We start from the raw sequence: 17,335 nt of genomic DNA, 5'->3' as shown, positions 1-17,335 counted from the left end.
ATCTGGAATCTGAGGGTGCAAAAAAATAAATATTGAGAAAATCGCCTTTAAAGTTGCCCAAATGAAGTCCTTAGCAACGCATATTACTAATGATAATAAATTTTTGATATATTTACGGTAGGAAATTTGCAAAATAACTTCATGGAACATGATTTTTACTTAATATCCTAATGATTTTTGGCATAAAAGAAAAATAATAATTTTGACCCATACAATGTATTGTTGGCTATACATATATGTGACCCTGCCTGTGAAAACCCAGCTAAAGTCATGTTTTTGTGATTTACTGTTTTCTACATAAAATCATCCTTCATAAAGATGTAGGACATTCTGTGAAAATATTTATATCTTTAATATTGACTAAGGCCATGTCAAAGATTGAAATCATAGTGAAATTAATGGTTTAAATCAAACTTTGATGCTTGTTATTTCAGAATTAGATTTTGAGACTTTAGCCTGGATTTCACAGACAGGGTCACATATATGAATATTGTCATAATAGAGTGGTGTGTCTGGTATTGTAATTAATTGGTGTAAAAGGTTTCGGTGTGCTGGAACTCACATAACCACTAAAAACTAAAAAAATATCTAGTTTGTAGTACATCTCTCTAATATATATGGGTAAGAGTCACTATGGAGGAAAAGTACCATCTATTTTCATTCTCAATGTGTAATCCAGCTGCTTGTGACAGATGTTCAGTTTGAATATTTGCTGAAACTTTTTTTTTATTTTATTTTTTTAAATATGATATTTTCCACCAGAAACTACTAAGCTATTTCAGAATTGGTAATTATAGTCTTTTAGTAAATATAGTCTTAAAGTTTTTTGTTAAGGGTGTATTAAACATGCATAATTCATGAAGACAATAAAATGTGCTGAATAATAACTATGTTTATTGATAACACAAGACAAACATTAAAAATATAAATGAATAAACACATTAAACCCATGCTTTGCTATTGCTTGTCATGCTGCGTTTTGATGAATGCTTGTCATAGACCTTGTACAAGTGATTCAGAAAACAAATTTCCACGTGCTGCCTCTTTCAGGTGCATGACTTTACAGCTTCAAGAAAGGATTATGGATTTGCTGCTTTTTTAATGACTCAGATGCATTTTAGGAGAAATGAGTTACAGTTAGATCCTCTGACACATTCACACAGTTTCCCAAAGCGTGGGCCCAGTCTCATGGCGCAGCGGGAGCCCACAGCACACTGAAGAGAGAGAAAGAATGATTAGATCTGAAGATCATAATCAAGTTTGTTTTGAAGGAAACTTTTAATAACTTCTAATATGAAAACCATGAAGATAACAAGGAGATGGAGCAAAATTTACCTGTGGAATGCCACGTTTTTCTGAAGATGGTAAATGAGGCTGATATCTTCCCAAAAGTGCTGTCATAGCCTCAACCTATGTAAAAACATAAGTATCCATAAGCAACCGAATGAGATATGAATGAAAGTAGTGAAAATGTAGCCAAAATATAAACACATTAACTTAACACATAATATAAACACAAAATGGCTCTTCACCAACCAATTATTCAGTCTTTGGTTCACAGATAATAACTGACCACACGTTTCACTATATAAAAATACGCTACAAAGAAAAACAAACAGATAGCTATAAAAAGGCGTTTTACCTACTCACCAATTCGTTCTCCATTTCCTGCTGGGACAGTTGTGTGTCTGTGAGTTCCTGGGATGTTTGTCCGGAGCACAGGACGGTAAAGAGCACGACTATGGTCAGTATCTCTGAGCTCGTCATGGTCCTGACTCCTGAGTCCAGTCAGCTGCCCGGGCCGGGTCACAGTCACAGCACACTGAGCTGTGGAGGGTCGGGTAACTTAGTAAACACGGGCTACTTAACAGTTCACTGGCTGTTTTATAAACTGATATGCCCCGCCCTGACTACGGTTAACGGCTTATATTGGGTCAGCTGTTGGTCAAAGGATATTTATTTTGCTGACGCTGAGATTGGAGCACAAACAAGCAGTTTATTGCATGTTCAATAGGTAATTCTCCTGCCTGCTCTCATATAATGTAGCCTACCTTTGACGGCATACTGCAGCTGTAGATGTAGTACTACTAATAATAGAATAGAATAGAACAGAATAGTGCAAAGCAAAATAATATTTCATGTTTTATATAAGGAAAAAGGGGGGGAAAAAAAGCAATATTCTCATATTGACATTTAGCCTATATTGACAAGACTTACCCCTAGCATCCATCTGATACAATATCGTGATTTAGCCTATTTGTTGAAGTTAAAAGAAGCTCACACTGGTGCCGGATCGTTAGGTATATAGGCTATTTGTGTTGACATTAAATCCTTTTTGGAATTTCACAGCCTTCATCCTGCTGTGTAACTTCTGAAACAAAACAGCTTTTTATAGGCTACTTTTATTATTATTATTTCTGCCGTTTGTATGAGCTTTCTTATTTGAGAAGACTCGTGGAATAGAGAGAGAGAGAGAGAGAGAGAGTTAGGCTATATATAGAGAGAGAGGTAAATAACAATTTATAACACAGTGAACTAGTGAAAACAGTGAACTGATCAAAATGTCATAAAAGTATGAACGTATAAATAAAGTTTGAAACAATAGGAAATTAAATTGTTATTTTTGTTGTAAGTTGCATCCGTGTGGATCAGTTCTGTAGCTCCTCGATTAGCAAAGACATTTCCTCTTGTTTTATATTTGTTTATTAACAGACAGAAGTAGTGTCAATAAAATATGACAACACTTAACTATTGATTAATTTTGTGATTCAAAAAGTTACAATTAAATAAAACGACAACTTAAATTTAAATATAATATTTTGTACATGTTTATTTTATTAAGTTAAATTATTTTTAATAAAACTTATTTAAAATACAAATATTATATTATAAAAGACAAATTCTTAGTTATACCAGGCCCCTTGGAAGTTTGCTGAGGCCCTCTGCTGGAGAATCACAAAGTGCTGTGGCAGACTATGAGCAATGTGGGCAGTAGAGGGCGCTGCAGTCACAGTTAAAAGTTTTGAACCGATATTCTTGAAATGGGTGTTTCCTGAAACGCATACTTCAGGATTTAGGAAGGAACACGCCTATGACATCAGTGGGTTTTCAAGAAAAAAAGTCGCTGAAACTGTGCAGCAAAGTAAGAAGGGGGCCAGAGGTGCCTTCTCGAGGTCTAAATATAAATCCTAAAGGACTCAGATCTGCATCGAGAACTCACAAGGGAAATAGGACTTGTAAACTTTTTGAGAAGACATGTCAACTTCGGACGAGACAGACGGTTTCCGACCTAGATATGGGTGTAAGTATTAATGCGTTTTCTTCAGGCGTTCTCCTGAAACGTGATGCTCAGTGTGTTACAAGAAAGCTATTCATTTCAATGAATGCAACTGCTTTAATCCAAAGAGAGTGTTATTCTGTTGATTTTGTTGTTTTTATCCAATTGCCCATTCTTTTAATGCTCAAGTTTGCATCGGCATGGTTTACAACTTCCGCATTTATAATACTGTATGTGCGGGGCACAACTGAGCGGGATCACCTGGACAACTTTTTTGAACAATCAAGCGTCTTGTTTTCACTGTAATTTTACATAAAGCATCAACATCCTCACTCTTTCTCTCTGCTGAACCGCAGTACTAATCAAGATTACATAAACTGCGCATCAAACGACTGTGCAACATACTGTCTGCATGTCTGTAAACTAGACAAGATCGTTGGAGAAACATTTTTGTCAAGTAGCCAGATCTAGCCCACAATGAAGCTCTCTCTCACTCACCTAACGTTAGAAGTGTTGCGTGTCTTTATTATAAGCAGAAAACTAATCACCAAACGCCCAAATGAAGGTCAAACGTCCCTCCCAGTGACTCCAAAAAAGCCTCTGTGTATCGCGTACTGCTATTTATTCTTTGCTACTATACTGCTATTTATATCTACCAAACTGACTTTTTATGGAGAGTTACTTTGCTACTGTGAAGGCGGTTAACTGTTTCTGGTACTAATACAGTTTCAATGATCTATTTTACTAGGAGACAGCTGCCAGACCACTCAATTTTCTAAGCTTGAAATATAAAGTATGCCACTTTAGTGCAGAGAATTGTGATTCATCCCAGTAAACTGAATCTTCTAAATCAATTCACTAAAAGATTCACTTAGATTGTCTCGCTGACTCGTTCAGTGGCGCTTTCAGCAAGTTGCATCGTTAAAGGGGTCATATGATGCGATTTAAATTTTTCCTTTCTCTTTGGAGTGTTACAAGCTCTTGGTGCATAAAGAAGATCTGTAAAGTTGCAAAGACTAAAGTCTCAAATCCAAAGAGATATTCTTTATAAAAGTTAAGAGTCAGCCACACCTACCTAAATCGGCTCGTTCGAACTCACGCCCCCACATACCTACCTCACTATGTGGGAAGATTTGCATAACGCCGCCCAAATGTTCACGCAAAGAAAGAAGGCCGTAACTTTTATTCTCGCTGTAGTATTGTTGTTGCCGCCATGTTGTGAAGACGCTTTTGAGAGAGGCGGGGCATAGAGGACCTACAATAATGTACAGTATTCGAAAAATAATGTGTTTTTTGAACATTAAAGCATGTCAACATATTCTGTTTCATATAAAGATTCATATAAATCTTTAAAAAAAGACTTAATTAGAAGCACCACAAAATTAAATTGTCATCTGTTATAGAGACACTGAACAGACATTTAGAAGTTGATTTTAAAATGCAAAGTATTGAAAATAAAAATAAAGCTCTGTAAACTCTTGCATTTTTACAACACTATAAGTGTGTCCTATCAGGTAATGAAACGTTCTACACACACTTGTTGTCTTCCTGCTCACTTGAACACTTGGACCAAATACAGGAAATACGTCATATAATTAGTCAAGTGGTCACGTGCAAAGACCGCAAGTGCGGGTATTTGGACAAGGCAAAGGTTTTAAACTGCACAAGTTTAATCAAACCATACAATCAAAATGACAGTCTAAGTAAATAGTTTAATGAGTAAGTCACAGATTTTCAACCAGCTTTGTATTGTTACAATCTTAATAGTATATGCCTGTAGTAGTATATGTACATGAATAAGATGTACTTTTACTCCGTGTTAACTGCACTTGGATATCCCCATTTATTTACCAGTAAAAGTTCGCTTGATGATGTCGTTGATGTTGTATCCCGCTCACATTAAGCCTAGTGCATTATGGATGTTGAAGGTTTCCAACTGTTTTGGAAATGTCACATCCCTTTTTCTGTTTTCTCTAGTCATGTCACCAGCAGTGATTTACCCCTTTAAGTAATGTTTTTAGGTGACTCTAATTCTGGATGGTTATCAGTAACTTTTACACATTCAGAATTATTCCGTCCCGTCTTTGCTTCTTTGCAGGATTGACTTGCATGACAAACTAACCAAACATTGTTGTTGTTAATGTAGGTGTTCTGGATAACTCTATCTGTTTACATACTGTGTCACACTCTAATTCAGACTGAGAGATGGAAATGAATGATAATGATTTGTTCAGAAACAGATTGTTTCACAAATGAAATGGCATATTTCTCTTATGTTTTAAAACTAGTTATTACTTACAAGAAGGGTAATGTAGGTTTGAAACCGAAATCTTTTGTAACATTATAAATGTCTTTACTGTCACTTTTGATCAATTTAATGGGTTTTTGCTGAATGGGAATCTTGTTGACCTCAAACCTTTGAATGGTAGTGTGTCAAACCCATCTCCGTATCTCCAGCTCTCTGAAGTGTGTGTTTTAATCTCACGTCTTGTATATCTTGCCCCTCTCATTTTAGCTGTTCTGGATGGCATCGAGCGGCTCACTGCTGAGGAGATGGATGAGCGGCGTCAACAGAACATGGCCTATGAATACCTGTGCCATTTGGAAGAGGCTAAACGGTAAGAGACCAATTCTCCATTTCAGCCTCTCGGCAGTTAAGTTAATTCATGATGGTTAACACAGAGTGTTTCGCTTAAAATAGCAGTTTAGCTTTCAGTTGGTGGTTGTTTAATGTCTCTGTGACGAATACTTGTCACCTGATTGTGGGTGTCTTCACTGCATGTCCCAGCAAGACCCACTACAGTGAATTTCTCAATAACCCAGACTCTCCATGAAGCTCTGAATTCTTATTTCAGTCTATGGCTTAAACTTTAAAGAGATAGTTCAGCCCAAAAATTCTGTCGTCATTTACTCACCCATTCCAAACCTAAATGACTTTCTGCGGATCATAGAAGAAGATATTTTGAAGAATATTTCAGCTGTTGTTGTCCACACAGTGAAAGACAATGGGGTCCAAAACTTCATTGGAAAACAATTAAAAAAATATCTTCTTTTGTGTAATGCAGAAGAATGGTACAACATATAGGCAAGAAAATAATGACATTTTTATTTTGGGTGAGCTATCCCTTTAATTATCTCAAATTGCAAAGGCATGGAAAATGAGATATGAGAGAATGGTTGTTCAAGAAAATACAGTACCGTTCAAAAGTTTGGGGTCAGAAAGATTTCTTGTTTTTCGAAGTCTCTAATGCTCACCAGGGCTGCATTTATTTGATTAAAAAGACAGTAAAAACAGCAATATTATGAAATATTATTACTATTTAAAATGACTGTTTTATATCAGCAAGACCCACTACAGTGAATTTCTATATAACCCAGACTCTCCATGAAGCTCTGAATTCTTATTTCAGTCTATGGCTTAAACTTTAAAGAGATAGTTCAGCCCAAAAATTCTGTCGTCATTTACTCACCCATTCCAAACCTAAATGACTTTCTGCGGATCATAGAAGAAGATATTTTGAAGAATATTTCAGCTGTTGTTGTCCACACAGTGAAAGACAATGGGGTCCAAAACTTCATTGGAAAACAATTAAAAAAATATCTTCTTTTGTGTAATGCAGAAGAATGGTACAACATATAGGCAAGAAAATAATGACATTTTTATTTTGGGTGAGCTATCCCTTTAATTATCTCAAATTGCAAAGGCATGGAAAATGAGATATGAGAGAATGGTTGTTCAAGAAAATAAATTCAAAAGTTTGGGGTCAGAAAGATTTCTTGTTTTTCGAAGTCTCTAATGCTCACCAGGGCTGCATTTATTTGATTAAAAAGACAGTAAAAACAGCAATATTATGAAATATTATTACTATTTAAAATGACTGTTTTATATTTTAATGTATTTTAAGGTGTAATTTATTTCTGTGATGGCAAAACTGAATTTTCTGCAGCCATCACTCAATTCTTCAGTGTCACATGATCCTTCAGAAATCAATCTAATATGCTGATTTGCTGCTCAAGAAAAATGTATCCTTATTATCAATGTTGCAAACAGTTGCTGTTTCATAATTGTTTTTAGAAAACCATAATACATTTTACGATTCTTTGATGAATAAAAAGTTCATAAGATCAGCATTTATTTGAAATAGACTTTTGTCTATTCATGTCTTTACCATCACAAATAAAAGTACATTTCTTTTAAAAAAGTCTTACTGATCCCAAACCTTTGATTGGTAGTTATTATTATTTATTTTTTTTACATTTTTTACATGAAAATGTGACTAGTGCTTAACCATGCAAAAGTCACCATCAAAATGCTAATGTGTTGTGGGTGATTGTCAGGGTGTTGATTTGAGGTTGCTAATGTGTTTTGAGTGATTTGAAGCATGTTGCTTCCAAGGGGATTCTAGATCATTTCTAGGTCCAGTTTGGTTGGCTTAGAAAAGTAATAGCACACCTTTCCTCAAAACGTCACAAATTTTGAGGAACCACAGAAGGTGTGTGAGGACTTACACATCAAAGTTTGATGCTAAGGGAACACTGTAAAAAAAATAGCTGTAAAAAAACTGCCAAATTCTGACAATAATATACTGTTTTCCATTAATACAATAATGTACTGTAGAAAACAATGCATTCTAGGCAATAATGTTCACGGTAAGCAACTGCTGTTAGTTTACAGCCCATTTTCAACACTAATCTACTGTATTTTATGTATTATGGTTTTGTACTACGCAATGCATTGTGGGCTGTCCATTTGAAGCAATAGCTCAATGGCGCTGAACGAGTGTTTCACATGAATTTGAGTACGAGTAAGAACTTTGATCCTGACTTCAGCGAGGAGCTCATTCTTTTAAAACTGGACCGTGATGAGCGGGAAGAACTGAAACTGAAAAAGCGGTGCCTGAAACGAACATGTTTGTGTTCTCGGCACTTATGAAACGTCGAATCTCATAAGAGAGAACTTTGAAACTAACTGCAGTGAGGAGCACATTCTTTTAAAACTGTACGTTTTTGTCTGAGTGTTTTCTCTCAAATCCAAATCACTCGAACGGTGACCAATGAGCTGGGACTGAACAACCAGGAATGGCGCTTCAGAATGCTTATAAGTGAGTGATTATAGACGCATTCATCGGAGAGGGTAAAATCTTTTCGATTCACTGTAATACATCATTTATTCCCAACTTTCACAGTTTATTATGGCTCTCAGCCTGATGGTTTTGGCTGTCTACTGCTAAATTAGCTGGCAGGAGAATTAAAAAAAAAAAAAAAATACAGAAACACCACCCAATTACTTTTCACATTTGTTCTTAAACATTATTGGTTGTTAAACTTTTAAAACACAATTTCATTTAACTGTATAAGCTAGGTCTGCATGATTAATCAAAATTAAATCGCAAAGGCGATAAATCACGATTAGGCAGAAGCTGCGATTGTCATGCGTATCTTTCAGTGAAGCATGGTTCTGTGATCAGCAGTAAATCTCCATCCGAAGGCCAGAGGGCGCTCTCGTGCAGAAACTCCAAATACACCAGCTGAAGAAACCCAGGAAATCACTATAGGGTTTGCTGAATAAACAGAAGATTTAACTGCTTTCATTAATTCAACGTGACTAATAAACACACGACTATGACAATATATGGTTTATCTGAGTTCGTCTTATTATAATTTTTATTATAATAAAGTATTTAATAATGCAATGCTAATCGACATAGCCTTTATCACTGCTTGGAATTCTATGAAATATGTTGCGTGCTTTATTCTGTGTAAGAAGCCACATCATCTCACAGAAGGATTTATTTCAAACGCTCGACTGACGTTATGAAGTGAGTTTTGAGTAAAAACTGTTTTTTCATGTGCTTTCATATGGAGCAGCATTTACTACACAGAGCCGTAGTTCACTGACAAGCTATGCAAACCACTTTCATAATCGCAGAACGATTTCTTCGATTTCATAATCGCATGATTAAATTGTCTGCGATTATGAACGCGATTTTGTGTAGCTTGTCAGTGAACTACGGCTCTGTGTAGTAAAAGCTGCTGCATCTGAAAGCAGGTGATGGAGATTTACTACTAATCACAGAACCGGCTTTACTGACAAGATACGCATGACAATCACATTCGATTAATCGTGCAGCCCTAGTATAAGCTATATAACTGAGTTTAAGTTTGCATTCTTTTATGCACTTTTTTTAAAATCAAAATATTCACGTTGTTTTTAAATCGCATGATTAAATTGTCTGCGATTATGAACGCGATTTTGTGTAGCTTGTCAGTGAACTTCGGCTCTGTGTAGTAAAAGCTGCTGCATCTGAAAGCAGGTGATGGAGATTTACTACTAATCACAGAACCGGCTTTACTGACAAGATACGCATGACAATCACATTCGATTAATCTTGCAACCCTAGTATAAGCTATATAACTGAGTTTAAGTTTGCATTCTTTTATGCACTTTTTTTTAAATCAAAATATTCACGTTGTTTTTAATCTTTTAATTTTTGTCTATTTCGGGTGTTCTGGCTTATAAATAAATGTTCGCCTTTTATTAGCGTATTACTGTTGCCTGTGTTTTTACTGTAGTAATTTGCTATGTGATTTTCCAACCTAATTTGGGGTTCCTTTTTGACCCAGAGCTTTTTTTAGTGTATTGTTGAAATAATAACAGAATGTACTTCATGTATTTTTTACAGTAAATGGCTGTAAAGTAATTTCACAGTATTAGTACCATAGAATTACAGTATATTGCTGGCGACTCTGCTGGCAGTATTTTACTGAAAATAAAAAAAAATACTGGAAACTACTGTATTTCGTTTTTACGGTAATACGCTGTAAAGCAGTTTCACAGTATTCATACCGTATAATTAATTACAGTAGATTGCTGGCAACTCTGCTGCCAGTATTTTACCGTTACTTTACAGATAATTTTTTTTTAGAAGTCCCTACTCTGCTGTATTTAATTTTTTCTGATCTTTTGGACATTATGGAGTCTATGGCCTGCCAGTGCACTCATTACATGCACACACAGACACATCAGTAGTGCAAGAGGAAGTGAGTCAGTCCCTGTTGATTTCAGTATCTCTCTCTGTAGCTGTGGCAACATGAGGTTGTCATAGAGACTGGTTCCGGTGTCTGCTTGTTTGAGGGAATGAGTGCGTGACATAGTGGGAGAAAAAGAAACTTCACTGTATACATAGTGGGCAGGTAAGTTCAAAAAATATTCAGAGTCTTGGCCATTTATACTACCGTTTATACCCTGTTCAGATGTTACAGCAGGACAAATCAGGACATCAGATCTTTACAGTATGACTGCACTTTAATAAATCAGCTAAAACACCAACACCGTTGCTATCCTTGATGTCATCCATCAGGCTTTTGCCTGGAGGACGAGAGAAAGTTTCTTTCTCGGGCCTTGTTGAGCTGACAGTATTTGCCCTCAGGCTTGATTCAGAAATGCTGGAGTGCTTGGAGTTTGCAGTGATCATGACGTGCAGCAGTCTGGTATGATGGGAATTTCAGAGGTTTATATGCAGTGTCTGAAAGCAAATGGTTGTGAATTTGTGTTAGTTGTTAGAATACCACAGCGCAGATAATTCCAAACGAGCTTTTATCGTTCGTTTATTTCCATATCACTGTCTGCTATAAAGCCTGAAGGCCTGCTCTGTATGATGATGTGCTCAAGTGAATTGTGTGTGTCTCTGAGCAATGCAATGCAAATTCTGCACCTAGAGTATTTTATCCTCTCTATTTCCATCCGTGACTGTCAACTGTGCCATTTCTTAGTTTACACTCTTAAGAAAAATGGTTCTAAACCAGATTAGGGTTCTTCTGCTTGTAACAATAGCAGAACCTTACAAGGTTCCAGAGAACCATGCTTTTAAAGTGCTGTAAACCTAAATAATAGTTAATATTAGTTTTCATATTTAAACACATTTTGTTTTTTAACCTCTTAATTTGCCTGGGCTGTTAATTCCGTATAGCCTCTGTTAGGGTTACATTAATAAAACTGACAGAAAGTCGTGCCAATTAGGATCTTTTATTTTGCATTGACATAAGAAGTTGTACCAAAAATTAATAATTACATAAAACACACAAAATAGATGAAGACAAAGTTCCATTGAAATATCTTAAAATTTTTCTAATATCCACAGATGATGAGGTTGTGGCAGCATCTGTCTGTGTAGACATACACATTTTAGTTACAGTGTGTCTCTTCCATTTGTTTAAGTAAAAGCAATTATGTTTATGAAGGCCAAAAGTACCCATTGTGAATGGACAGCATGTAAGCCCTTCACAATATTAAAACTAAAAGGTAATATAAAACAATAGGATAGCATTAGGGGTGGACGATCTTCCCAAAAATATCATATGACGATCATGATCCATGATCTGAATTGCGATCTTCCCGATTTTAATATGTATTACTGAGAAGATGCAGACTGGAACAAGTCTATGACTTACCTATTTGCACAATTAAAAAACACAGTATTGAGCAAAGGCTGTGAATATTTTTTATAATTTTGCAAAGATTTCAAACAAAGTTCTTTCACGTTGTCATTATGGGGTATTGTTTGTAGAATTTTGAGGAAAATAATGAATTTAAACCATTTTGGAGTAAGGCTGTAATAATTGAAAACTAACTACATGGATCATAAATTGAAGGTTTCTGTCACTTGCTTAGTGGAGAAGAGGAGAAAAGAATCATCATCTGAACAGAGCTGTTCATGCTTGCATGTTCTATTAAAATTCTAAAAAGAAAAATGACATAATTGGTAAAACCCAGTTACAATATAAAAGCTTTAAACCAAAGTTTTGCTATAAAATGTATAGAGAAAATGAAAAGGACATCAAGTTCTTGTTGAGTGTTTTGGCAGTGTGTAGTTGGATGGTTGAGCTCCAGATGCTCAATAATGAGGGGCTTTGAAGGAATTTTGACAGTTAAGAGAGAAAACAAACAAGCAGGAATAAAGAACCCTAACCTGTAACATAAAGAACCATTTAAAAATAAAATGGTTCTTCAGGACAATATGGTTCTATGTCGAACTATTAGCCTATGTAATGGACCTTTAAATAACCATCTTTTTTTAGAGCGTATGATCTCGAATAGTATGAGTGCAACAGAAGGGGAACTGCTGTAAAATTGGACGTGAATAAGATCAAGATGATGCATGAAGGTTAGGGCACAAGGTCACAGCTGTACAGGTAGAGCTAGTAATGGATTACCCTCAGGAGTCAGTGATTTTTGGTTACCTAGCAGTTCAGATGCTTTTTGTTTTGCTTGAGAAGATCTGACTGAGAATGTACTGTAAATAACCTTGATTGACAGAAAACAAAGGTGGCTTTGTAGGTTAGGGCTGCACGAAATCGCAGTATGGCTTATTGTGATTTAATGAAATGACTACATTGCTGCGTGTTTCAGAGTGAACTGCTACATTGAGCAGCTCCTGATCCAGTGATTTCAGTGTCTCAGATTGGCTCAGGTCACTGTGCTAGTGACAGTTGGACGGAAGCAGTGGTTTATAGTTCAAAAGTTTAAAATATTAGTGTTTTTCTTATACACATGTAGATATCAGTTGGGGTGTATTACAGTCGCGTTCGTTTTGTGTGGTTTTTGAAGTGTCAGCTTTGGGGTCCCATATTCTTACATTGTATGGATGCAGATTCATTATTTTTCTAAAAATCTTTTTTTGCGTTTGTGTTTCTTCATTTAAAGAAAGAAAGAAAGTCATTATACACCAGGGAAGCCACGAGGATGAGTAAATTGAGAACATTTTTATTTTTGGCTGGAGTATTCATTTAAGGTCTCCCTGCAGTTTTTCACCAATATAAAAATGTTTGAAAATGAATATTAGTATTGTAATTGTACTATAGTATAGTACTATAGGCTATTATTTTTCTTTAAGTACTAATTTTTATTTTTATTTTGGACTCAATTTTAATCGTTAAATTTAAGTTTATTAATCAAAAAGCTGATGAAATCATGAAACTTATACTATTTAACAGCAATTTATTAAAAGTTTAAGAAAAACGTAATTTTTTTAGGGCCCTGTGATATGTTTTTTTATTTTTATTAAACCCTTTAAATTTTTGGCAAACAAAGTGCTGCACAACAGGTGTACTGTTAATGTAAGAAAAATTGTGTGATTATTTCATAAATAATAATAATGATTTTATTATTAGTAGTAGTAGTATTACATTAAGATGTAATGATAAGTACATTCTACTGTACAAAAGTAAAATATTTCTGTTACAATTTCTTCAAGTTTAACCAGACTTTTATTTTGATGGGTTGTGGAGAAGAGTTCTGTTTGTGTGTATACAGTTTTTCGAAAATGAAGCGGTCAAATGCTCATGAAGTGACTCTCAGAGTAGCTCTGGAGACGATGTTCATGTGTTCACATCCACATTTAGTGAGAGGCAGATGCTGAAATCACTGCGAGCATCACTCGCGCTTCAGTGTGTGTAGTAAACGAAACCGCCATTCATTCACACGGAGACATGCAGATTAGTGTTGGGCGATTTGCTCTGTAGTCATATCGTCCTATCATCAGCCTGTGAGATCGCCGATACACGATATTATAGTGTTCATTTAATTATTTACTTAGTTTCATAGCCGGAGAGTGAACCAATTCCAGGATAAGACTAAAAGCAGTCTAATGGAAGTGTTTATTGGAGTTATTTGTATTTAACACGATCACAGTTTAATAGAAACATTGTAAGTTATTAATTATAATGCTTACATTTACTCAGTTATTCAAACAGCAGCTACAGAAAACAAGCAAAGAGTATTTACATTATCAAAGAACATCATCACTGACTTCAGTCTAGCAGTTTCTAGAGTTCATGCACTTCAAAAAACACTCCCGTTATAATCAGTGGAGCTGTCTACACTGAATGATGAACAAATCTCCTAAACTTACATCCCACGTACATCTGCACTTTGTTGTTTATAATGAGAGAATTTGCAGGAGAGCAGAAATCAGTCAGTGAACGTGAGCACTGAACAACAAATCTCTGGAGTTTCAGCGATGACTCATCTGAACACCTCTGATTTGGCCGCTGCATTCATAAACTCAACATAATCGTGTGTGATTGGTTATAATGCACAACACTGTAAAAACGCGGAAAAAGAAATATGATGGAACAAATGAGCCCTAATATTGATTAGATAGTATCACTAGCCTGATAATAATAATAATAATAATAATCTTCTTGATCTTATCAAAGGCATCAGCCACAGACAATATCTCTGACTATCGTTTATCGGCACAACCCTAATGCAGATCATACAGGATTCATATTTTAAAAAAAATTTGCGGCTTAATATTCACAGACACTAGCCCATATCACGATCTGATTTAAGTACCTACTGACCTACTTTTGATTTATTCATCCAAAATTTGGCAAATTCCGTGACATTACACGTTATAAAGAAAATTCCATTTTAATGACTGGATTCCTCGATTCTGTCCGCGTTTTCCGCATGTTAATGAATTAATAATTCATGATATTTGTAAAAAAAAAAAAAAAAAAAAAGTATTTTTTAAAAACTTTAAATTCTACACTCAAATGTATTGAGGGCGTAAGGAAAATATTTGTATTTTTTACATGATTGTTGCACCACATGACATTTGAAATTTTTTAAAGGGGTCATATGATGCGATTTCAAGTTTTCCTTTCTCCTCCTTCGTTGGATCCGCCGGACGCGCCGTTCTCAACCCCCCCGCCTCTGCTCACTCTACCCCTCCCGCCGTTCCTCACGCTAGCCCCCGGCCTCTGCTCACTGTAGGCCGCCGTCGCCGCTCACTCAACGCCGCCCTGTGTGACGCTGTTTGATTGTGAAAGCGAAACTACTTTGTTTGGCCTTCTTTTTCAGACCGATGAGCTTTGTAAAAATCGACGCGTTTCAGAAAGGCGGGGCATAGAGGAGAAACAATAATGTACAGTATGTGGAAAATGTGTTTTTTGAACCTTAAACCGCATAAACACATTGCATTACACCAAATACACAAAATAATGTTCTTTTTAGCAGCATCATATGACCCCTTTAATGTTTTTTTTCAAGATGTACATTTGGACTACATATGTATCATAAGAATTTGCCACATGTTTTGAAACCAAATTTTTCAGAAGATTTGTACTTTATTGTTGATGCTCCTATTTCTCATTGACCTACTGGTCAAGTGCAGAGCATCTTTATACGTTTTGTGCTAGTATCACGTCAAAACAAAATAGTTCATTTCATGCTATTTTTTTTTTTTCAAGAAAAATATTTAGATCAAATATATTAATATTTAGATATCTTGTATGGCCATTACAGCATCTTACACGCTTAAATTTATGTTTTGTTTCAAAATGGAACACTTTGTTTTGAAAAGCATTGTGTTAATTTATGCCTCTGTCACACTGATAGCAGTTTTATTGCTGTATAGGTCACCAGGTCAGTGTACTGTTGGTCAATAGTAAGCGTTCCTGCATCTGCATATTATTGGTGGATTGCTTAGCTGGCCAAAGCTTTTAAAAATCTAATAAAAAATAATGTATTTCTGTTTTGGCAAGAAATCAGTTTTTCTGCTACTAAAAATGAATATACTCCGTAAAAACCTATTGTTGGTTTAACTTAATTGAAACTAAAAATCTGTGTCATTACAAAGAAAGAGACTGGCTTAATCAACAGAAACTTAAAGTATTATGTTATCTGAGCAACATTAATTTTCTAAGTTGATTTCACAAAAAGAAAAAAAAGTTGTTAACAATCATGAAAATATTTTTTTACAGTGTAGGGGACAGTATTTGCAAATAAATTGCAGCTGTTCGTAATGCATCATTTCATAAATATTGATTATAAATGGAGAATCAAACTCACTTGTAATGCCGACAATTTCTGACAGGGGTTTCTGTGTCATTTTTTTGTTCCATCACATGTGGGCAACTTGCTCACAGTAACAGTAACTTCTCAATCTCATTCTATTGGCCGCTTCATGTCACTGCTTATTTGCATAAAGTTAAACTTGTCAGTGCATTTATGGACATGCCCACATCACTTCACCACAGGCACTGTTGCTCACGTATCTGGAAATCGGCATTTTTCATTGAAAATGAATAATTTTAGGTCACTTTATTCTTGCAAATCAATGCAAGTTTGAATGCCATTTAGGCTCCAGTTTACAGCCGAAATAGTGCTTCTCTGTGCTTCTTAAACTACAACCACGAAATACTGAAAACGGAATACTATTTTCCACTAGTTATTTATTTTTTAATTTTCATGAATGGTAAAATTGAGGCAGACTGTGAAAGGTCAGTTTTAATGACAGTTTGCTAGTCTATCCAAATGTTTTATTAAATTGACGAAAACAGTGACCTGTTCCTCTTATTACAAAGAAGCACTTCATGCAATTTCCTGTTGAGCTCCAGGCAGTTTCAAATATGCTCTCAAGTCAAGTAGAGAAACCCCTCATCTCTCTGCGTGTGTGTGTGGTTGTCTGTAGGGAATAGAGCAATACACTGCCCTTTCCTTTCACCCTTTTAAAGATATATTAAAACACAATACAACTGTGTCTGCACAAAATGAAAATTCACCCTATCTTTGTTGTAAATGCATGTTATAGATTTTATTGTGAATGATTTGTCCATGTATATGTTTAGTGGTCGACCGATATTGGTTTTTTGACAGCCGATGCCGATATCTTGGAAATGCCGGATGGCCGATATAATTTTATGTATTTTATTTAATATTTAAGAAATTTGAAATCATTTGAAAATGGATTAAAAAAATAAATGTGTAAAATAAACATGCTTATACTTTAAATGACAAAGTATTTTTCACAAATAAACAAATATTTAATAAAAATATAATTAAAAAGGAAGTAAACATTGTAACCAACAGGGCACTCAGTAATCTGGGAAGTTTGTGTGCATTGGGAATCACATTTTTTCAAATAAAGCTAAGGTAAAACTCATTTTACATACCGCACACAGTGAAAATGACATGAATATGGCAGTGGGCAAAAGCATGAAGCGCAGCATAATTTGAAATCACGAGTTTAAAGTTTGTCGATCGCGCGTCTC

General features: G+C 35.4%; 2 protein-coding genes across 4 annotated transcripts in view; one reads left to right on the top strand and one right to left on the bottom strand.

Annotated features, from left to right (window-relative positions):
- Positions 1 to 880: 880 nt before the first annotated feature.
- On the bottom strand, positions 881 to 3,961 carry LOC107757713 (cocaine- and amphetamine-regulated transcript protein-like). 3 transcript variants are annotated; one of them, XM_016575285.1, is made up of 4 exons: positions 3,776 to 3,961; positions 1,651 to 1,827; positions 1,336 to 1,410; positions 881 to 1,214 (listed from the first exon to the last, which is right to left on the bottom strand). In XM_016575285.1, exons 2-4 carry the CDS (start codon positions 1,765 to 1,767, stop codon positions 1,107 to 1,109), a joined length of 300 nt encoding a protein of 99 aa, XP_016430771.1. In that variant the 5' UTR covers positions 1,768 to 1,827; positions 3,776 to 3,961; the 3' UTR covers positions 881 to 1,106. The 3 variants fall into 3 exon arrangements, with proteins under 3 accessions (XP_016430771.1, XP_016430778.1, XP_016430764.1); XM_016575292.1 differs by having other exon boundaries at positions 3,826 to 3,961; XM_016575278.1 differs by lacking the exon at positions 3,776 to 3,961 and having other exon boundaries at positions 1,651 to 1,880.
- The window catches only part of LOC107757707 (ras GTPase-activating-like protein IQGAP1), a 63,474-nt gene continuing 49,216 nt past the window's right edge, over positions 3,078 to 17,335 (top strand). Inside the window, exons 1-2 of the mRNA XM_016575264.1 lie at positions 3,078 to 3,301; positions 5,793 to 5,895. Coding sequence (XP_016430750.1) covers positions 3,256 to 3,301; positions 5,793 to 5,895 — 149 coding nt within the window. The 5' untranslated portion in view covers positions 3,078 to 3,255. The remainder of the gene's footprint in view (positions 3,302 to 5,792; positions 5,896 to 17,335) is intronic.

This window comes from Sinocyclocheilus rhinocerous, unplaced genomic scaffold, assembly GCF_001515625.1.
Source record: "Sinocyclocheilus rhinocerous isolate Xijiao unplaced genomic scaffold, SAMN03320098_v1.1 scaffold252, whole genome shotgun sequence".
NCBI lineage: Eukaryota > Metazoa > Chordata > Actinopteri > Cypriniformes > Cyprinidae > Sinocyclocheilus > Sinocyclocheilus rhinocerous.
The sequence above is the reverse complement of the archived record's forward strand: the minus strand, read 5'-3'. Positions and strand labels throughout refer to the sequence as shown.

Coding starts and splice junctions, on each gene's coding strand:
- LOC107757713 (XM_016575285.1), bottom strand. CDS start 1,767: ATGACGAGCTCAGAGATACTGACCATAGTCGTGCTCTTTACCGTCCTG. Junction 1,411..1,650: donor AGGAAATGGAGAACGAATTG/GTGAGTAGGTAA, acceptor GTTTTTACATAG/GTTGAGGCTATGACAGCACT. Junction 1,215..1,335: donor AAAAACGTGGCATTCCACAG/GTAAATTTTGCT, acceptor CTCTCTCTTCAG/TGTGCTGTGGGCTCCCGCTG.